This window comes from Acomys minous (genome assembly GCF_964271855.1).
Source record: "Acomys minous genome assembly, chromosome: 6".
NCBI lineage: Eukaryota > Metazoa > Chordata > Mammalia > Rodentia > Muridae > Acomys > Acomys minous.
Window position 1 is genome coordinate 24839592 of NC_140487.1, and position 23314 is coordinate 24862905.

At 43.3% G+C, this 23314-nt stretch overlaps 1 protein-coding gene across 9 annotated transcripts; it reads right to left on the minus strand.

The window, feature by feature from the left end:
- Positions 1-773: 773 nt before the first annotated feature.
- STEAP2 (STEAP2 metalloreductase) lies at positions 774-23314 on the minus strand. 9 transcript variants are annotated; one of them, XM_084786950.1, is made up of 6 exons: positions 23295-23314; positions 17536-17585; positions 11092-11613; positions 7118-7645; positions 5416-5580; positions 774-2715 (listed from the first exon to the last, which is right to left on the minus strand). In XM_084786950.1, exons 3-6 carry the CDS (start codon positions 11578-11580, stop codon positions 2428-2430), a joined length of 1470 nt encoding a protein of 489 aa, XP_084643076.1. In that variant the 5' UTR covers positions 11581-11613; positions 17536-17585; positions 23295-23314; the 3' UTR covers positions 774-2427. The 9 variants fall into 9 exon arrangements, with proteins under 9 accessions (XP_084643076.1, XP_084643072.1, XP_084643073.1 ...); XM_084786946.1 differs by lacking the exon at positions 23295-23314 and adding an exon at positions 22913-23028; XM_084786947.1 differs by lacking the exon at positions 23295-23314 and adding an exon at positions 22605-22876.

Genomic DNA, 23314 nt, shown 5'->3' on the forward strand with positions numbered 1-23314 from the left:
GGAATTAATAAAAAGAAAAATTATAGAAGTAGTAAAATAAAGCAACTGACAGTCAAGAAATAGATCTGCACCGAGTCCCTTCAACAGTTAGAATTATAATGACTTTATTACATTTATTTTATAACTAAAATATCCTTTTATAGCATTCTAAAGAAATGTGTCATTAGAAATCATATTCATAGCTTTTATGTACGTTCATATTTTCAAAAGTTCCATGTATGTATAATAGTAGTAACTTTATAGTATGGGCTAGCTAACACAAACACACACACACACGCACAACTTTAATCATCTAACTTTTAGAAATATATTGTTGTATTTTCACACTAAATTGTCTTAGAGTGAACTTTAAGAAGCAAGTGTTAAAAACACATTGCTATTTTCACTACTTCCTGACAGTATCAGTATGTATGTATGTATGTATGTATGTATGTATGTATGTATGTATGTATGTTTGCATGTATGTACTTAGACACGGTCTTACTGTGTACTTCTGGCTGTCCTAGAACTCACTATGTAGACCAGGCTAGTCTCTAACTCACAGATATCCTCCTGCATCTGCCTCCTGAGTGCTGGGATGAAAGCTGTGCGCTGCCACACCCAGCTTGTAGGTATTTACTTTTAATTGTTGTACTGAATTCTTAGTAAAAATTAATGATGATGATCAATATAATGAAAATGGGGTGTTCAACATTACAGTTCACCAAGAAGAAAACACCAAAGATTTCCCAGACCAACAATGCAGTAAGAGTAAAAGACACTGAAGGGAAAGATGGGTCCCACAAAAGTAAGAGTTCTTTTATTTTCGATGGTTGGATTCAAGTCAGTAGGTAACTTTACAAATGATACAATTTTAGGAAGAGTACATGTAATTATATCTTGTCTATAACTTTTCCTATAATAAGTAAGGAACAAATGGAGGAAATGTAGTATATCCTAAGGTTTGAACAAAATGCAATTTACACACGGAAGACCAAGACTGAGAAATAGAATAGACTGAAATGAAACACTTGTCCCAATATCTTTCATGGTGACAAAGATAAACTGCTTCCTAATGAACAGTAGTGAAGGCAGGAAGGCTTCTCAGGAAGAGGAAAGGGCATGGCCATCTCATGGGAATTTGTAAGGAGATACAGGATCTCAACAGTCTGTCCACACTGCTATGGACTTGCTCGGTCCTTGGCTGCATAGGGAGGCTTTGTGCTACTGTGGGGTTCCAGGCAACTATGAACTACCCACAGGCAATAATAAAATTATGATTAAGACATTCTTATACATCCTTCAATGCACACAACATACTCTAAAGATGGTCAGTGATTGTACAGGAAAGGAAACATATAGGTTGGCACCACGAATGTGACACACGAACGTTTAATAGAACCATGGCTTCTGAAGGAGGACTCCTGGCCATGACTGCCAGATTTAACTTTTCTGCCCTTCAGTTTTTCCATATGTGGAATGAAAATAATTAACTGCCTTATAGATTTGTTGTAAGTATTCAGTCAGACAGGAAGAGTGTTTAGAGCCATTCCATCCTCCCTCAGTGGACGTCAGTGAAGTCCCACACAGGGCGGGTGGAGATTAGTCAAAGTAACAAACACAGTGATAGGGAACAAAGTGCAAACCTGACACTCTCACTGTAATGAACGATGGTTCTATGATTCCTGGGGTTGGAACTCTACTGAAAAGAACAGCTTCAGAGGTCAAGTGTCACCGAGTTCTTTCCTTGATTGACATAACTATAAAAACGAAACTGCTTTGTAACATGACAGAGAATAAAGCGCTCGTGAGTTGTGCATTAGCTGTATTCATGTCATGTCTGCAGTGCATCCTAAATACTTTCAGGGTCATCTTTAATTTGTGCTCATATACTCACACTCTTGTGTAATTAATGACATTCTTCTGGTCCCATTGTATGAATGTGTAAGATGGTTCCTGTGCACCCTAGACACTAGTGTGTGTGTCCCTTCTCGGTAATATATGATTATGCATTTCTTCTTCTGAAGTTGGATAATAATTAAAATCTTTAGCTTCAAGGAAAAAGCGTATCCACTGAGCAATGCCAAAAGCTTCAAATTTTGCTGGTTTGCCAAGTGTTTTAAACATGTATCTCACCTATACTGTTAACTACAAATACGTCTGCCTGGTTATGCAATGGAGTTAAAAATAACAATACTGTTACAGTTTCACAAAGGAAACTACTCCTAGATCGTAACAATATACGCGGACTACAAAATTTCATGTTGGCAAAACATGACACTTGTAAAAATTAAATTCAAGCAAATCCTATTGCTATTTCAGCTGAACTCTCGTTGCCAGGTTTCAGACTGCAGCAAACTGGCAGTCCACTTACAGGGAGCGTGGCGGGAGTCCTAACGTCACGGCATGAGTGGAAGTGGGTGTGGCACCAGCGAGCATCTCTCTTCATCACATCACTGTGACCCTCTCTGGGGACAGATGAGGAACTGCTCCTCCCAAGCCTTCTTCTAGAAACTGGCTCTTTTCCCAGCCCTTTTTAATTCTTCTTAGCTTTCGGCTTATGCATGGGAGGAGTAAGATCACCTTACCCAGAATTACAATTGAGGGCAAAACGAGTGCAAGAACAAAGTTTGGTGGTGTGTAAAACCGGTAGTATTCTTCCACAAAAGCATGTTTCCATCCGTAAATTAACACGTGGAAAGTACTTATGAGTAGGGCAACGTAGCCAAGCGTAGACTAGAGACAGGAGAGGAAGGAAAAAGACATACGTTACTCACCCACGTAACAGCCTGTGCGGGTGTCCTGTTTATGTTTTTAACTTTAAGTGACTGACGTAGTACCTTCTGAATTAAGCAACTTAAGACAGTTTCATACATTTCCATAGATACTTACAAACAGTGCATCCATCCTGCACAAATCAGGCCATACTGCATAAACTGAGTATCTTCATTACTTAATTTAATATACCACAAGCAGTTCCATGCCATGTCAAAACACACCATGAGTGTTGTGTCCTGTTTCATTGAATGGATACGTATAGCTTAATCATTCTGACCTCAAATTTCTTCAGCTGTAAATGACACCACTTTAGACGGTTCATATTTTGTTTTGTGTCCTTGGGAACTGATTCTACTGGGATTAGTGATCAGAATGTGCAGCTTTTCTCTGATGTAGATTTGCATGGTGTCCATGTGCTTTATAAAGGCTGTACAGCTGTCACTGTGGCACATGCCTGGGGTCCCAGTACCAAGAAGGAGGAGGAAAAGGGCCTACAAGTTCAAAGCCAGCCTGATCTACATCGTGAGTCTGAGGCCAGCCTGGGCTATATAGTGAAACTCTGTCTCAACAAACAAGCAAAGCTGTGGTGGGAGTAATGCAAATTGCTACACGTTATGTACAAAACTGTGTAGCAGTGTGTATTCAGATACATACAGGTATGTGCATAAACATGTACAGCATTAAATTCCAAAGAGTAATCTCATGTATACATATATACATAATGTACACACATAGGTACTAGTTAATAAGAAAATATGGTAAGACAGAGTTTTACTATGTAATATAACTAATAATTCAAATGTGGTTTATTGACCACAATAAATGAGATAACTAAAAATACCTTAATCATTTATCTTATATGTTCAAAAGTTAACATTTTTTCAGTTATCTAAATTATTACATTAAGCCTGCTTACTTTGACAACTAGCTTATATTACATGAAAGTTAACGTATCAGTATAGTGACGTAATGTCTAAGTTCACTAGGAAAATGTCAGCTCTCTAGCAGGCAAGATGTTTTCAATTACTCGTCTACCTTTATGATGATAGGTGTCTGTCTATCAGAAGGCCTTCATTTCCTTTCAGGTGTGATCAAGGGGAGAAAATGAATGTAGACATGGGTTGTCCTTAATTTGAGTAAGATTTTTTTGCATGACTTTAAAGGGGTGAGTTGAGCCGGGCATGGTACTGCATACCTGTGATCCCAGCACTCAGGGAGGCAGAGGCAGGTGGATCTCTATGAGTTAAAGGCTAGCCTGGTCTACAAAGCAAGTCTGGGACAGCCAGAGCTACACAGAGAAATCCTGTCCCAAACCCCCTCCCAAATATATGTATGTGCATGCATGTGTGTCTCTCTGTGTGTGTGTGTGTGTCTGTTTATGTATGTATAAAGGGATGAGTTGGGGAAAGTAATGCAGAGTGGATATAATAGAAGCACATTATATACATGTATGGCATTTTGAAAGAATAAAAATATTATTTAAAATTTCCCGAAAGCAGCTGGGCATGTGGTGTACACCTTTAATCCCAGCACTGGGGAGGGAGAGGCAGGTGGAGCTCTCTAAGTTTCAGGCCAACCTCATCTACGTAGGAAATTCCAGGACAGTTAGCGCCACATGAAAAAACCCTATCATAATACACTCTCCCCTCCCCCCAAAAAAACCCTTAATAGACAAGGGACAAAATAAAGCTTAGTGTACTACCAAGTGACTCTACTGTGTATGTTGTATATACTGTATATATTGTACCGTACACATTTGGATCAGAAAATACAGCCTGTGACCATATAATTAGAATCCAAATTGTATATATATATATATATATATTCAAAATATGTAAATGTTATACAGATATTAATGTAGGTAAATGTCTAACTTTTTAATGAACACAAGTTTCCTTTACTTTCTTACAGAAATTCTTGTGTATTAGTTTGTGATTGACATGTTAAAACATGTTAACAAGAAGCACAAATCCAGTTGGTTGTCGCAAACATTAGCATAGTTACCTAGTGTGACAACGCTTATAATTGTGTATGTTCATTTGCCTAGTAATAAATTGACGCTGGAGAGATGGCTCAGTGGTTAAGGACCACTTCTTCTTGCAGAGGACCTACGTTTGATTTTTAACACCCGCAAGATGGCTCACAATTAGGTTCAAAACTTCATTTCCAGTGGATCTCACTCCTTCTGAGCTCTGTGAGCACCAGGCATGTACACGGTACACAGATATACATGTGAACAGAACACTCATAAGAGTAAATATTTTTTAAAGTAAAAATAAATTGACCTTCAACATTAAATTTGACCTAGGCCACTTCTCCCTTTATTCTTTTTTTTTTTTTTTTCTGAGACAGAGTTTCTCTGTGTAGCCTTGCCTGTCCTGGACTCGTTTTGTAGACCAGGCTGGTCTTGAACTCACAGAGATCATCGTGCCTCTGCCTCCCCAAGTGCTGGGATTACAGGCATGCGCCATTGCACCTGGCCTGTCTTTATTCTTAACAGGATAGGCAATGCTATGGCCTCCACCTATATGCGTTGCCTGAACTGGACGCGCAGTTATGGCCTCAAAGGCCCTCTTATCAGATGGAGCATATTTAACATTGAACTTAACAGTGAAATTCTATGCTGCGCACTGCGTTAGCAAACAACACCCCACATACCTGGATAAAACTGAATTCCCTCCAGTTTAAAGCGTTGCTCACTGAAGGGATTGAAGTGATTGCCAGGAGGGACAGTAAGCCCAGGCTCATGATGCCAAAGGAGATGTACATTTCAATTCTCCAAACCTCCTCCTCATTCCAAGCATTTTCAATATTTGCATGAACCTAACAAGAAAACAAAGATGGATTTCCTTTACTTAGAAAACCATTAGCTGACTCTGTACATAGTTTACTCTTGGTTGAAGAAGAACCAGGGCATTTATGATCAATCATTAAGATTAATCATAGGAATTCAGCATAATGAACTATTGTGGATAACCTGTTCTTAGTATTATTCCAGATGTAGGGAAAAGGGGGAGAGTGTTGAATCAAAGCAGGACTAAGACACCTCGTTTTCCAGCATGTAAAGAGGGTAGGGTGAGCCTATGTTATCATGTGTACAGTGAGTCACTTTTGCAAAGGCTCTGCAGTCCAAGACAATGAAATGACAACTGACTGGTCCCCAAGTGACAAAAAGAAGTATCTGTATTCAGATTCAGTTCCGAGGTCCTTTTATGGGTTGGTATACATGGGACTGAACACTTCAGGGATATTCTGCCAAGTTTAATTTAGAAGCCAAGCAGGGACTTCAAAGTTACCTTCTTCCTCACCCAGTGTCAATGTCTCTTTCTTACCTGGAAACCAAAATATCCTCAGGATAAGGATAAGAAGCTGAAATATCTGTCCACTTGAATTATCTTATTAATATACCTTCCAAACTCCCAACTGCTTCTCTCATTTGTAGTGTTTAAAAAAAAATCTTCCATTATATTGCTAATACATACCAATCAGGTCTGGTTTAACTGTGAATTTATGGCTCGCAATATGCACAGAGGATTCTTCTAGAATGATTTGTTTATCCACAAACAATATAATTAGAGCATAAGACAAGAGTTGGACTTTTCAGCTGAAAATTTGACTATGTATCTATAGGTGGAAGGAAACACATTCTTAATACCACCTTAACTTTGTCCCGTTTCAGTTAACAAAGCATATGAAAGAAGCCACTCCTACCAACACCCTGAAAGAGCCTTTGGGGCTCCCGTGCTGAAAAAAGCTCTAACCAAATTCCTGTCCACTGGGTGTGGTGGCTCAAGCCTTTAATCACAGCACTCGCAAGGCAGAGGCAGGCAGGTTTCTTTGAGTTCAAAGCCAGCCTGGTTTACATAGAAAGTTCCAGGCCCGTGAGGGCTACATAGGGAGGCCCTGTCTCCACCAATACAAAACAAAACACCTCCTCCACCACCACCACCACCACCACCACCACCACCACCATCACCACCTCCACCATCACCACCACCTCCACCACCACCACCATCACCACCTCCACCACCTCCACCACCACCACCACCACCATCACCACCTCCACCATCTCCACCACCACCACCACTACCACCACCTCCACCCCTTCCTCACCCCCTCCACCCCTGCACAAACATTCCTCTCCAGTATCTACACAGCTATACAGAAGAGCAACATACACTGATGCACTGAGACTCAGTCTTGAAAAAACAAAACAGCACCATACTCTCCCTGCCTAAATACGCCAAAGGAAAGATGCCATTTTGAAGTCTATGTAAACCTCCACTACTTTATCTCAGATTTCACAATCCCCACGGGGGTACCGCACGAGAGCCAGATGAAGAGCAAGCATGCTCAGTACCTGCTGGTAAGCCATGTTGAGAAACAAGTACCGCTCTGACCTTCTCATTGGTAAGCAGAGGCTGTAGGCAACGTGGACAACAGCAAAAAAAAAGCTGAGCAGCCCCAGCTGCTTCCGGCACTGTAACCAGGTATCCAGCCACGGTGGGAATCTGCGATACTTGGTGCCATAATAAAGCTGATATGCAGCTGCCAGGAGGCCTGCAAGGTAGGCCAGCGACAGCAAAGTAATGGCCACTATAGGCAAGGTCTTGTTCACAATCTCAATGGGGATCTTGTAAAAGTCACTCTGCTGGTTTCTGGCGTATGGATGTATCACATCTCTGACAAAGGAATAAAGAAAGAAAAATGTGGCCAGGCTTATGGCTACCACCACTGGCCCCCTCCAGAGAGTAAACAGTCGCAGGGGCAAATTCTCAATCTCCTTGGCCGATGATAACGATCCCAAGTCAACGGGAATAAAATTCAACTGACGGGCAAGTTCAATAACCTGTTGTCGAGCTTGGATATTGTTGCTGCATATATAAACCTGTAAGAAAAGCCAAGAGCCTCGTTAGCACTGCTGGTCAATCACAAACTCTGCTGAACCTATGGCACACTGTTTAACAAGTAACGCTAGTGACTTAAGATGAGAAAAGGTAATGACTAGCTTCATCAACAGACTTAAATACTATCACAGGCATTATAATCAGGTTCAAAACAGTACCAGAACAAAGATTAATCAATCAAGTGTCACATTATAACTAGATTTATTAGTATCTTAAAAGACTTAAAGTACTGCAATAAAAATTTTTTTAAAAGGTCTTTGCCACCTATGATGAAAGTAAAGAGAATCTAGCTGCAACCTGGAAAGCTCAAAGAGGTCCTCGTGAGAGGGAGGCTGCTGGAAGAGGAGGGGGGCACACTCTTCTGTGGCACCAGGGTCAGCAGCAGCCACAAGGGAGGCCACATCCCTCCCCAGCGGTGTATGTGGCCATATCCTCCTAAGCCAGCTTCCTAAGGGCGAGGCTGGGGCTCCTTGCTTCCCTGGACAGCTCTTAGTCCCAGGAATGTAGAGGTTCTGCCTGGCGGACACTGCCCTTCACTCCTTATCCAGCAGGAGCGCAGCTGAGCACAGAGTCTTGGCAATGGCCTTTGCACGTAAAATGTACAAACTGTGTCATGATGCCAGACTCCCTATAAAATTTAGATTTAGAGCCAATTTACTAAGCACCTGTAAAGCACCTGAATAACTCCAGGTGAAATAATAACTATTTCATTAGTGAGCATGTAAAATTTCTTCATTTTTTGATGATTATATTCCTTACAAGTAAAGTGATGATTCTATATGGCTTAGTTAATTTGAACAGAACGGCAACTGCCGTTTTCTAAAACTAAACATATCTTTGTAGGAACCCTAATGATGTGACAGGTGGGGTGAGGAAGCTTAAGACCCCTTTGATGCTATAAAATAGTCAAAAATTCAACAAGTACCTGTTGGGCCCTGAGTTCACTGCTAGAGCAAGCCAGTTCTAGGAATAGGTAGGTCATCTCACTCAGGACTAGAAAAAATATTGGTACAAAGTCTCCAGTAATACTCGAGGAAAATAAATTTCCAAATATCTCTCTGGAGATGTTTGTACACAGGCTGTAAAAGAGGCCGTGCTGAAGTGTTTGCATGCAGTACCTATTCACACAAAGGTGACAACACAGAGCTCAGCGCTAGAGTTTGGCATCGCAGCTCATGGTAGTCAGATCAACTCTACGCTGCTAAACGAATAATGGATTTCTAAAATGGATACTTTTTTTGCAGAAAAGAAATACGGAAAACATTCACATTAATCCACTGCAGGTGTGAAGTGGGGAAGCCAACTCTTCTTTCTTACCTGGAGGGAGTCTATGTATGAGAGCATATAATCTGGACCTGTGAGTGAAATATTCAACACTAAGGGCACAAGCATTACGCAGTACCACTTATATGGCTCTTGCCATGATGGAGCTCGTTTCTCATTTTGAATTTGAATTTAATCACTATTATTCCATGGGGTTTTAATTAAAAATTAAAAAGGTCATAAATATGAGCAAGTGGTTATGTCAACTTTGTCTCCTGGTCCCTGGCTTGAATTTGCCAAACACCACAGGATCTGTTTTTTAAGAAGTAAAGAAAGGACAGTCTCTAGAACGAGTACAGCTCATGATCAAGCACTTGCCTAGCCCATGCAAGGTCGAGTCTGATCACTAGCACAGAGCAGTGAGAGAAACCCTGGGGATGGCACACACTTGAGCCAGGTATGGTGGCTTAGGCCTATAATTCCAGTACTTGGGAGGCCAACTGCAATAAAGTTAAGGCCAGCGTGGACTATAGTGTAAAACTACCTCAAAAAACTTGAAAGCAAGAAGAGGGCAAGGAGAGAGAAACAGACAGACTTGGAAGTGGACGGTCACTGTGTCGATGTGACTGAGTGTGAAGTCACCTAAGGGAAGGTGTGGCACACTCCTGGGTGTGTCTGTGATGGCATTTTCAATGCGGAGGAACCAGGGAGGAAAGGCTCACCCTGAAGGTGGGCCAATTACCCCATGGGCCGGGGGCCTGGACTGAATAAATGATAAGAGAGCCCGCAGAACGGTGCTTTGTCTATCTTGGTTTGCTGCCCTCTATGACGTCAACGGCACGGCTCCATCATTCTGCCCCACCATGACGGACTGAACCCTCTGAGACCTGGAGCAAAGTAACTCCAGCTCCCTTAAGTCCAGGCACTGGAGTCGCAGTGATGGAAAGTACCCGCGATAGACACACATCATAAACTTACACAGTGTTTATTATATCAGCGATGTAATTAATTAACTGTCGTTTAAAAAGGTCCATTGTGTGAGTGTGTGCACTTGAGTGTGGGTGCCCCTCAGAGGCCTGGAGTTGGGGCTACAGGTGGTCATGAGCTCCCCAGTATGAGTGCTAAGAACCAAACGCCCATCCTCTCCAAGAACAGTGTGTACTCTCAACTGCTGAGCCATTTCTCCAGCCCCATAATTACCCATCTTTATGAACGAAAATGAGAAGGGCCTTTTAACACAAGCCTCAGATTTAACGCCTAACACCCCACTGCTGACCTGGCCTACCTATGTGCCTTCTTATACATGCTCTTCTTCCTGAAGCATGAACAGAACCTGCCACCTGCTTCGCTCAAAAGCTGACCTAGACCTGTATGCTGAGAGTAAGTCTGAGGAGCTCCTTCTGCCTCTGCCTACCTGCCCTACATCTTAAAATCTGAGCTTAAAACAGACTTTCCATTTTATATGCTATAAAAACTTATTCTGTGAAAAATACAAAACTTGAGTGGAGAGTGGGGATATGACTTTCACATGAACTCTGGTGCCCCATATTTGACCACGTCCCCTGCATGGGGAGACCTGGTGGCACTCAGAGGAAGGATAGCAGGCTACCAAGAAGAGACTTGATACCCTATGAGCATATACAGGGGGAGAAGGTCCCCCTCAGTCACAGTCATAGGGGAGGGGAGTAGGGAGAAAGCAGGAGGGAGGGAGGAATGGGAGGATACAAGGGATGGGATAACTACTGAGATGTAATATGAATGAATTAATTAAAAAAGGGGGGGATACAAAGGTTACTCTCAAAAGACTGTATTACCAAGTAGCTGCCAAAGGGCAGAAAGGGGAAAAGAGGAGGAAAGGAAGGGTGGAAGGAAGAAAAAAAAAACCATAAAAACCCTTGCTTTCTTTTCTAAAACTTCTGGAGGATTAATATAATGGGTTACGTGTCACGTCCGTTAATATCACCCTTTAATTAACTGATTATGGGAAAATCCATGTCATTTTATTACATTTTCACATCATTTTGTGAAGACAAATGTGCCTTTACAAGCTTGGAATGTCGTCTCCGTGCGATCTTACATAGTTTTCAACCACTATGATGCCTTAGAACTTGTTTCACTTGACTGCAAAACCCCAGACAAACAATAAAAGAAAGGCCTCACATACCTGGCGGCTGGCATCCTTGGGTCCTAACTGAAGTGCCCAAGCTGAGATGACGTTAAACCCTTTGACAATCAAGGAATCCGGGAATAACGAAGCCAGATACTCCGCATTGGATTCTGGGTACTGGTTTACCCTCATGTTGTTGCTCACGTCAATCAGGATTTTGCCCACGAGCAGATGTCTCAGGTCCCACAGGGAGGTGTAATGTTCTCTATGGATAGCCACGAATATTATATTCGTTTTTGTTAAAGCATCTTCGTGGTGGGTGACATCTACCACGTGCGGAAAAAATTCAGACGCAAACTTAGGATTTCTGCTCCCTATGACCACGTGATAGCCACACCTAATAAGCCGAATGGTCAGAGACTTGGCAAAATCCCCACTCCCTATGACGCCCACCGTGACCTTCCTCGCGTCTTTGATACCATTTATGCCGTTAGGCAAAAAAGTCTCTAGGCTCTTGGGGCTTCCTATCATAGAGATAGATTCCATGGTCGAAACTCTTCTTAGACCACCAGGAACGTCCTAGAGGAGAGAGAAGGAAACGCTCACCAATTAAACTTATTGACAAACATTAAAAAACTTTGAGACACTATAATTATGTCCTGCATCTCTAAAGGCAAAATATTTTGACATGCTATGTAACCCAGAACACAGCAAGCACGATTTGTAAGCTAAAGATCTCTAAATAGAAACATTAACACAAAGGTGATGAGCTGAATGGGGCTTCTCAAGTACACACAAATAACCTGGGGATCTCAAGATGCAGCAGCTCACCCAGCCAGTCTGGAGGCAGGCTCCAGGGGCTGCCTGGCTAAAAGAGCCAGCAGATGCTGCTGGAACAGCCTATGTGTAGCAAGGCCTTAGGGCAAGAAGGAATTTCACTCAGAATGTTTGTCAAAACCAGCTCCAGCAAGCATGCAGGCAGCACATCAGGCGGCAAATCAAAAATGACACCGGAAGCAAAGGAAAGGACCTTGATCCCAAGAGATAGCTTTAAAAAAAAAAATCCATAAAAACAAATTTCCATGCAATACATCCAAAACTGGACTGTCATTTTGGGGTAGAGTTTATGAGCTATCCAATACTCCTAATGCCTACAGATTTTAAGGGAGGCTAAGCTAAAACAGCCAACAATAAAATTAATGCCATTACTTAAACAATACTTAAAGAAAAGCAGGTATCAAAATCTAGTGCAGAGCCAGGCACGGCAGTGCATGCCTTTAATGCCAGCACTCAGGAGGCAGAGGTAGGTGGATCCATTTGAGTGTGAGGCTAGCCTGATCTACGTAGTGACTTTCAAAGCCAGCCTGGGCTACATAGTGAGGCTCTGTCTCAAAAAAAGAACATAAAATAATAAAAGAGAAAAGGACAACAAACAATAAAAACCTACTAAAGAATCAGTCAAACAGGACAGACATCTTATAACTTTCCCCATATCCCATAGCATGGCTGCCCTGTTTAATAAAGGGGTTAGCTGCATTTATGCGGGCTTTTCTTTTTTTTCCAGTTTTTGTTTTTGTCTTTCCGAAAGGGTGGCTGCTGCTGCTGCTGGCTGGGGAGTAGCTATTGTAATATTTTTTGTCTATTTCACTGCTCTTCAGCATTCTGTGGTGACCTTAATGTCTAACTTGGGTTCTGTGAAGGGAGGAGATTCACTGCCGTGACATCAGTTACAAGTCTCATTCCATGCTTTTCCAGTCAGATAGTGTCATCATCTGTGCTCAGTGCACCCCTGTGCTCTCAGAGTCCTAGGCAACCTGGTAGTAGGAAGCCCTCCCTTCTCACATTCCTGGAGTGGTGCCTACAATCCCAGGAGCCAGCAGTTAAAGGAACCGCAATGAAAACAACAATCATTTCATCTCTAAATTAACCGTGAAATGACCAACTTACCTGCCCCTTCTCATGTACACACTACCTAAGAATAAAAAGTGTTAACTAGAAAGGAACACCACCAGCCCTGAGTTACTCAATATACATTATAGCATCTCATGTCAGAACTGCAAAACTTTTCAATTTAATAATCATAAGGCCTTTTCAAACTAAAAATAAAATACGAAAAAAATTCACTTACCTGCTTTTTTTTTTTTAAATATATATAGAACAAGTTCAGACCTTCCTAAATCAGAGTGTAAATTGGTACATAAATACCTTAGAACTTAAAACTGTCACTGGTGGCCTCTCAATAAACCACAAGTTTTATATCTATTACTGGGCAACACTTGTGTTAACATGTTTAGACCTTATTCATAGAGTATCTCTAATGGCAAGTTCTAACCGGACCCTAACAGTATGGTGTGCATAGGAATAAAAACTAGCCTAATAAATGAGACTCTTTAATTAGAGAGAGAGAGAGAGAGAGAGAGAGAGAGAGAGAGAGAGAGAGAGAGAGAGAGAGAGAAAGGGATTGAAATTTTAACTGTATTGCCAATTGTGTCTGTTGGTAGCAATGCATGTCTGTGGAGATCAGGAGACAGCTTTGTGGAGATGGTAGTTTTCTCTTATGCTGTTTGCTCAGAGGTCAAACTCAGATCACCAGAGTTAACACGGCAAGCACTTACCTGCTACACCATCTTGCCAGTCTAAGAAAGATCTTTTATGGATCTGAGGCATGAACTGTTTACTGTTGAAACCACATGCCATCGTTTTGTGTGTTATTTCATAGCATCTAGAGTATTTTTATATATGTTAGTTTGTTAAGTCCTCAGGTGGGTGGAGAATGTATATTATCCCTCATCTTTAAAGGGAAGCAGGGGCTCAGGGAACTAAGTAACTTGACAGCAAGGATGCAAATAGAAGTCTAAGTTCCCCTGGGTCTTCAATCCTGGCGCTCTGGAGGCTGAGGGAGCTCTGTGAGTTCCAGGCTAACTTTAACTAGCTAATACATTTATATCAGCTTTAGCTAGTACCTATCGAGTGATCTGAATTTATGAGCACCATAAAACAAAAATGTGAATGTTTTCTAAGTAAGAGGGACCAAGAGTCTTCTTGGGACTATGTAGCTACCTTGGAGGCATGTTTTACTTTTAGACGGAAGGAAAAAGAAAGGTCCAAAGAGTGTGTTCATATCCCATTGGGTCCCCCATATTCAGGCCTAAGAGAAGCACACCTCCCTCAAGAAATGAGTAATATATCTGATGCTGAGACTGTGGTGCAAAAACTTCATCCATTTATAATTTGTTCATCCATTATTTTGGACTATTGCCTTAGCATCTGACAAGCAAATATATGGATTACTGATGATATCTCCAGATTTATCTAGTTAAGAAAAATAAAAATAAAGACACTGTAAACTTTACAGTACACATTTCAGTTGACAAGGGATGATGCAGTTATAGTCCCAAGGCAGATCTGCCCTCAGTGGCCCACCAGGAATGTTTCCGGGCCATGGTGCTCTGTACATAAGAGATAAAAAAGCCAGGGAAGACATGGTGCTTGCACTGGAGAAATGCAGTCTCATTAGGGAGTGACGGGATGAACTTACAACAAAAAATTCATCAGCTTAAAATAAAACGCTGAAGTGTATAGTAAGAACATACACTAGGAAGTCAGGAGAAAACATTGCATAGTGTTTGTGCTCTTACTTTGGGGCAATCCGTGTGTGTGTGTGTGTGTGTGTGTGTGTGTGTGTGTGTGTGTGTGTGTGTTGGTTTTATTTACTTGTTTTATGTATATGGGTGTTTTGTCCGAATGTTTGTCTACACACCAGAAGAGGGCATCAGATCCCATGGGACTGCAGTCATAGCACTTTGGGGGAGTCCGTGTGTGTGTGTGTGTGTGTGTGTGTGTGTGTGTGTGTGTGTATGTGTGTGTGTGTGTGTGTGTGTTGTTTTTACTTATTTGTTTTATGTTTTATGTATATGGGTGTTTTGTCCGCATGTTTGTCTATACACCAGAAGAGGGCATCAGATCCCATGGGACTGCAGTCATAGCCAGCTGTGAGCTGCCATGTGGTTGCTAGAACTGAACCCAGAACCTATGGAAGATCAGCCAGTGCTTTTTTTTTTTTTCCTTGATATTCTGAATAGATGTTTTATTCTTATCATTGTTGTAGGATGTGGACAAAGGTCTTTTTGAATTAAAGTATACTTAAGATTCAAGTTCTGATTGAAAGTGACCAGCATACATATCAATACTGTACTCTCTGCAGAGATCCACACAGTAAAAGAACAACAGCCTAAGCAGACAACTGTGATCTCATGCAGATAGAGATTCCCTTAGGTAATGAACTGAGCCATTCTCTCCAGCTGCTGTGTGTTATATGTGTGAAAGATAATGAACTTATATTTACCAACTACTTCCTATTTCATGTTTAGCCTCTACATCCTTTGGATGGTAGTGTGCCATGAGGGCAAACTAGCTTAAAAATAGGAATGTCTCAAAGTGAGTCTGGCATTCCGTGGCCTCAAGTGTGCTGACTCCTGAATACCAACTAAAAGTCCACTGGGAAAGCAAGGTTTTCTCCACGGTTAGTCCACTGAAGAACTGTCCTTTACACTTAAAGTGCACCTTTCCTACTTTTGTATATCAAATGTCCTTTTTTTCGGGTAAGGGTAGTGATGACAATTGTCTCTGTTGGCAATCCTGTGCAGCCTCAGTCACTGTTTTTTTTTTTAAATTGGTTTGTAAAACTACCAAGCTTAAGGGCTATAATTTTCATAGCCAGTAGGAGGCTCCCAGTGAAAGGGCCCCAGTGGCTGTTAGGAGAAAATGCCTTTCCCTAGAGAGAAGGCACCCTGGAGGCAGCCCCCGCCCCCACCCCTAACCCACAGTTATCTGCTTAGTCATACTCAGAAGGCAGGAGCGCATTCCAGAAGTGGAATATCAACCATCCTAACCCAATTTTCTCTAACTACAGGATGACTTTAACCATTGCAACTCTGGCTTGTGCTGAGACAGTCCCCAAATTCTCTTGACATTTAAATAAACAAGTAGAACCCAACTGCTCACGGAGGGCAACAACAGTATAAAAGTGTTTCTGTTTTGTTTAGAGATTTTGAACATTTTCAACCCCTTCAGAAAAACCCCCAAAGGCAAGGCATGCAATTTCCTAATGCAGTAGCTACTCCAAGGCTGTTTCCAATTTCCAAGGTATTTCTTAGGTTCAATATGTACTCAGTAACTAACTGTATGGAGATGTGGTCTCAATTCATTTCAATAATACAAAATGTTACGTTCACCGTACTGCATGATGGCACACAACAGCAACCCCAGCACTTGCTAGGTGGAGTCAGGAAGATCAAGTGCCAGGCATGGTAGATAACTTTAAACCCCAGAACTTGGAAGGCTCAAGGAGACTCATCTCTGTGAATTCAAGGCCAGCCTGCTCTACCTAGGGAGTTCCAGGATGGCTAAGTTCAAAGTCATCCATACCTGAATGGTGAATTCAAGGCCATCCTGGGCTCCATGAGACCCTGTTCAAACAGGGGATGGGGGCAGTGAAAGAGTTCAGCTAACTTTAAAAAGATTTCTGGTTAAACTTAATACTCTTCTCAAAGATTTCAGGTAATAATTTTAGTTGTGCATATTTGTGCACCTGTGGGTAGGTACACATGTGTGTTTATATGTGCCTGTGCATGTGGGGGTCAGAGGTCCACACTGAGTGTCTGTCTCAGCCAATGTCCACTTTATCTTTTGAGATAAGATGCCACAGCTCCATCCTCCTGCCTCAGCCTCCATAGTGTAGTGCTAGGATTATAGGCTTTCTGCATGGGTACTGGGGACAGAACCAAGGTCCTTATCAAGCACTTTGCCACCTAAGCCATCCCCTCAACCCTTGGATCCCTTCAATAAGTTAATATGTCTCCCTAGTGTTTGCTCAAGTATGAACTTCAGATTCTTGGTGGGGGATATCAGTTTAGCATCAAAGACCCACACACTGGATTATTAGTCCCACTACTTTACCTACCAAGCATTCACCCAGGGGCTGACTCCCCAATGGCGCAAAACAGGCACTGGCTTCCTGGTTATTCAGCCAGTGGAATTATGAATTCTGAACATACACAGGTCTTAAAAATACAACTTGACCGAGGTGCAAGTTACACAAAGAATTTCTTGATTTGAAATATACAAGTTAACAGCTTTCAAAAAATGTACCACATTATGCACCCTTTTTTAATCAAAGCTAAGATCACTCAATTTAAGAAAAGTGTCTAATTGCAAACTCCCTTTCAAAAAGAAAGCCCTGCATTCCCCAGCATCTGGAGAGGCCACTGACCAGTGAATATAGCCTTTCTGTCTGTCTGTCTGTCTGTCTGTCTGAGCTTGGTTGGACAATAGCAATGGGGGGAGGTTCCCCACTGGTGGGTGGAAAGGCAGAAGAACTGCCTCTTCTCACAAGGGTCTCAAAAGGCAGCCGTTTTCAACTCTAGCCCCAGCAAACGACCTGGAGAGATTTGAAAGTAATGATGCCTGGTCATGTGTTTCTCCATCCTGATGTTTACTTACTTGGCTGAGGGTTCAGCAGGGGCCTCAGAAGTTTTATAGGAGGTCACTGCCTGTGAAGAATAGGTAAACAGTATCAGAAACATCTCTCAAAGGTCAGGGTTCATTCCAACACTTTTCTGCTCAGAGACTGCAGATTCAGCTGATTCTTATTTATGTCCATTTTCATATTCTCGTTTCCAAAAGTGAAAAATAACCACCCCAGCGGGTAACAGTTGCCCTTAATAAGTAAAAGTGAAGAATGCACATGTAGCCCATTCCCCTCCCCTTTAGAAGCAGTGTCAGAAAACCCACTTAGGGTTTCTGGGAAGAGCAGTGCTATTCCTTAAAATGTGTCATCACACTGCACAGGATGCTGAGTTCCTGTTTCATAACATTCGAAATTCCAAGTGTCTGATGTTTTTAACTCTCCCATGAAGGGGTGCTGCTTTCCACAGGTCCTTGGCCTGAGCAAACCCAGTCTGTTAAGTGGAGAACTTGGTGGACTTTAATGCAAATGTTAGTACCAGTGCTAGGATTTTGCTGAAATACACAGTGTCTGATTTCTGTCTGACTTATAATCTCCCAGGTGATGGCCATGGTGCTGGCCCAAGGGTTAGAGTTAGGGTTAGGTAAAAAAAAAGAAAAAAAGAAAAAAAAAAGACTCCATCTTCTCTAAATTTCTATTTAATATTATTTGAAAGTAATGTAAATCAAGTACTTGATAAAAAATTATCCCATTTATAGCAAATTTTATTGTTGTGCTGTTGAGGTAAATGGACTGGTGTAAGCTTCTAAAACTATTCTCTTTGTTAAATGGAAAACAACAATTGTACTGGACTCCTATGATCTCTTCCAAATGCTAAAATTATCTTCTTTGTAAGTCTTGAAGCAACATAAAATGTTACATTATTACCTTACATTAGCACCGTCTACAGAAGTTCTAGTTAAAATGTATTTTAAGTAGCAGACAGGCTCCTTGAGATTTCAAGGTCACTATGAGTATTTAATTTAGTATTTGAGGAAGTATTAACACTGTAAGACAATGCAATTACAGTAAGCTACATAGCCTTTGTGGTAGTTTGAATAAGAATGTCTCCTAAAGGCTCATATAGGTATGGCCTTGTTGGAGGAAGTGTGTCACTGGGGACGGGCTTTGAGGTTTCAAAAGCTCATGCCAGGGCCAGACTATCTGTGCCCAAGGATCGGGATGTAGAAATCTTAGCTAATTCTCCAGCACCATGTCCGCCTGTGTGCCACCAAGTTTCCCGCCATGATAATAACAGACAAGCCTGTGAAGCCGTAAGCCAGGCCCCAATTAAATGCTTTCTTTTTAAGAGTTGCCTTGGTCATGGTGTCTCTTCACAGCAAGAGAACAGTGACTAAGACAGCCCCCAAGGTTTTTTCCAGTTTAGGGTTCCTTGACATTACTCTTGTAGAATGGTAGCAGTTGTGCTAAGCAGAGCCTGATTTATTTTGCATGGAAAAATCTAGGGCATTAATGGTTGGATGACTGCAATTTAGAAAGAGCTAGCCTCTCAGAGAGTCTCATGGCTTGGCCAGTCTGATGACTGCCATGAAGAAAATGAAATCCCCCCCGGGCCAGGAGACTTCTACTGCATTTTTCATAAGCTCATATCCAAACTGCTTTAACTTATCCCGCTACTCCTCACAGCCTCCCCCTAATCCTACTGCTGTCCACTGACATCTAAATTATTCCTTCTCACTGGAGACGTTCTTTGTATCCCAGCAGCTGTCAATCTTCTCAAGACTTCACCTTCTCAGGAGATAAAGTATTTTTATTTTATTTTATTTATTTATTTATTTTTGGTTTTGGGGGGTTTCGTTTGTTTGTTTGTTTTTGTTTTTTGAGATAGGGTCCCCCTGTGTAGCCTTGGTTGTCTAGGAACTTGATCTATAGACCAGGGGAGCCTCAAACTCAGATCGACCTCCCTCTGCCACGCAAGTGCTGGGATTAAAGGCAACACCACTGCCCAGTGGCGCTAAACCTCTTAACCTCAGGGTCTCTTGTTTTCTTGACTTATTCATCAAAGGCAACAAAGCTCTGCCTCCATCTGCCATTCGCTTTCTGATATTCCTACCTAGTGTCTTTCTAATAACCTCAACTTAAATATTCACACTGATAGGTGTAGAAGGCAAAACAACTTTGTTCTATGGACCTCACAATCTACTCCCGGCTTCTCTTTAAACCCCACCTGGACTTCACTGTGTACACTGAGTTATTCCCTTACAGGGACCCTCCACTCTTGCTCACCTCCACATACACTTAGTGAAACTCTGGAAGAGCCCAGCCACCCATATCTGTAGCACGCTGAGTGCAGAATGCTAAAGAATCCGACAACCAAGTTCACTAATCTCATCCTACGTTCATGACGGCCACCCTCACCCATCCAAGGCTAGTCTACCCACTCTGCCCTCGAAACCATCCCTTTTGCCACCTAAGGGCAGATAGTTATATATCTCATGACACCTCAAACTTAATCAGCTCTTTATCTGCAATATATCTGTTTCACCATTTCCTACCAGGTGCTCAAATGAGAACTAGGGGCAGTTGGGGGGCTGGGGGGGGGGTCAATCTCTTATTCTTTGCATTCCTGTTCATATATATATATATATATATATATATATATATATATATATATATATATATATATATATATATTGTCTCACAGTGTAGCTCCAGCTAGTCTGGAACTTGCCAGACCAAACTGGCCTTGCCTCATGAAGATCTGCCTGCCTCTGCTGAGATTAAATGTGGGTTCCACCAAGCCCAGACCCTTTAAAATATGTCTTATGCCTTCTCCCCTGACACCCGCACACCTCACTAGCCCACATGTTTATCCTTTCTCACTGCAAACCTTTATCACCCCCATCCCCACCCAAACTTTGCGACATGGTCTCCCTGTGCCCCTCCCCTCCCCCCATCCCCCACTCCCCACCCCCATGGCTGGTCTCAAATTCCTAAATTCCTGGGCTCAGTAGCTCCTCCTGCCTCAGGACCTGGTATTCTAAACACATGTCACCACGCCTGGTGACTTGCAGACATTTTCTAAATGGCCAGCCTGTCTTCACCTTTTACACAGCCACTCTCCACCAAAGAGGTCATCTTCAGGCATAAACATCATGAAGCGCTTCGCTTCCTCCCAAATCAGTGGCTCCTTCTCAGACCTGACTGTGACCTAAAAGGCCTCTCCTTATCCTGTGTGACCCTTATTTCCTGCTGCCCAGCCCCGGAATCCTTCTCTAGAAGTGGAGAAGACAAAGCTCTTTTCCATCCTGGGAACTCTGTCTCCTTGCCGGAGTGATTCACTCCAGCCTTCCCACCCCCAACCTCTTTCAGCCCTTGTTACGTTCCTGGGGAGTTATTCCAAAGAACTGCTTATTTTGCTCATGTGCATGCACATGAGCACACACGCACGCGCATGCACACACACACACACACACACACACACACACACACACACAAGTGCTGTCCATCCTGCCTCCACTCTGCCTGCCTGGCACATAAACAACTAAGTATGGAATAAATATCCTTTGTTACTAAATGCATTTTTATAAATGCCAAGGCCAAAGAAAATATAATGAGTCTTTAGGCCAGATCCTCTCTTTCTGGTGGTCAAGATCCATGGGCCCCAAAAGATTAAGTGGTGTGTCAATGTCATGGGTATATGTCAATGTCTCGGTTACCTCAGAATCACGTTGATAGGCTGAGCAGGGACTCACTGCACCGCCTGCTAGTCTGCCTGCATCTCTTCTCACAGGCCTGGCCCTCTGAGCTTTTGGTGCATCCTTAGTCTCATTTCTTTTTTCTGTATCATTTATACTCATTTTAAAATTCTGCCTTCATCTGTGCTGTGTTCCAGCATTAAATACAATTATGTTCATTCAGGAGAAGTACATTTTCCACGAGACCAGGACAATAAAGGGGATTTGGATGAAGCGGGCGTCTCATTTCCATCTTTCACAATTAGCTAACTTCTCACTGTTGATGCTGTCTCCTTTCCTACCCCCAACTGACTGGCTAGCCGAGAGGCAGAAACTGCAGCTGATGCCACCATCTCACACAGAGCCTGGTAGCTGCTCTGATGTTGCTAAGTACTCAGGCTTTCCTATTTTTTTTTTTCCCAAATAGGTTATCTTGGTGGTGGTGGTGGTGGTGGTGGTAAGTACAGTATCAAAGAAAAGAGATCAACTAAATAAATAATAAAAAGAGATTAAAGGGTGGGGGAGGTAGGTTGGAGAGAGAGAAAAGGCTACAAGCAGTGGGGTGCTTCACTGGGACTAGAGGCTAATCAAGTCATGGGGGCGGGGTGGGGGGGGAGTGGGGATAGGAGCCTGAATTCTATTTCGCCTGCAGTGATGAGCGATAATTAAACGTGGCCTGGAATAAGTTTTTCTATCTAAAAATTTAAAAAACAAACAAACAAACAAAACTATCTGCCTGGAGAGTCAAAATCTGACACCAATCCTGCTCCACTGGATAGTGAAGATAATAAATGGAAATCTCCCTACTTAAAAAAAAATCTCTTTATCTCCCCATGTTATTTTAAGAACAAGATTTTTAGGGCATAATTTTCAACAAGTTTCAGTCGAGGCTGAACATGGGACGCAGAGGTAATTAAGGACACTCAAAGAACAGACCAATTACTTCTTAAGGCCAAATGGCCTGAACACACCAGGATTACATTACCAGGTGATAAGCAAAGCCACTGCAGGCATAATTTACCTGTTTGCCAAGCAGCGCTTTATGGCAGTGAAAAGTGCCGCATCAATCCGAAGTGGCTGGCAAAAGTAACCTGCGGGTCCTTTCCCTTTCGGGTACATCCTACCTGGGACAAGGTCTCCTGGCCTCCTTTAGGCTGGGCCGGACCGGAGGACTTCCCGGAGCCCCGGGAGGTCCGAGAGAAGAAGGGGGCGGGATGGGTGGGACGGACGCCCTTCCGCACCCCTCCCACTTACCACCTGGCCAGCTCGAAGCCCGCCGGGTCCGGGAGGAGGGATGCGGCGAAGAGAGCCAGCTGCACGGCGACCCCGGACTCTGCCACCCCGGCGCTCTCGCCCAGCCTGCTCACCTCCGTGCCCTCCTCTCCGGGCCTCGCAGCGCCGCGCCGCGGCTCTCACGCGCCAAGGGCCCGCCGAGCTCCCGGGCCTACGGAGCGCTCCTCCCGCCCTCGATCCTCCCGCCCCCTAGCCGGGAGGAGGAGCTGGGGGAGGCGCGCGCCGTGGCAAGGCTGCCGGTGACGCGCAGGGGGCGCAGGGTTCAGGGAGGGCTGAGGACTTGGCGACCCGGGCCCAGGGCAGAGTGCGTAGGGACCACCCGGGGCTGCGGTCCCCACGCCTGCGCGCGGTCTTGCGGGGAACCCAGTGGAAGCAGCCTTACGTGAATCCTGCCCTCGGTAACACTCCAGTGCCTCCCAGACGCTCGCCACGCAGCTCGGGACTGGGCTTTGATTCGTGCCCTTTTCCCTTTCCACTCCTCTTCTCCCTACTCAGTTCCACACAAACCTCGAAGAAACTGCGTCTCCCCCCCCCCAACCCCCCCCCCCCCCGCTGCCTTTTGGGCTGGATTATGTCCTTGGAAGGGGATGATCAGAGATGCCCTTTCACGAACTGCATTTTAAAACTCCCTGGGGCAGGAGGCCCTTCGCAACCGGGGGCTACAGGGATTAGTTGGTGGACCCTGACCTTCACTGTCGCCCGTCTGCGAGCTGTGTGGGGACTGCCGAGTCAGGAGACCAGCGTGCTTGCGGAGAGCTGCTTACCTCCAGACTCTGCAGTGGCC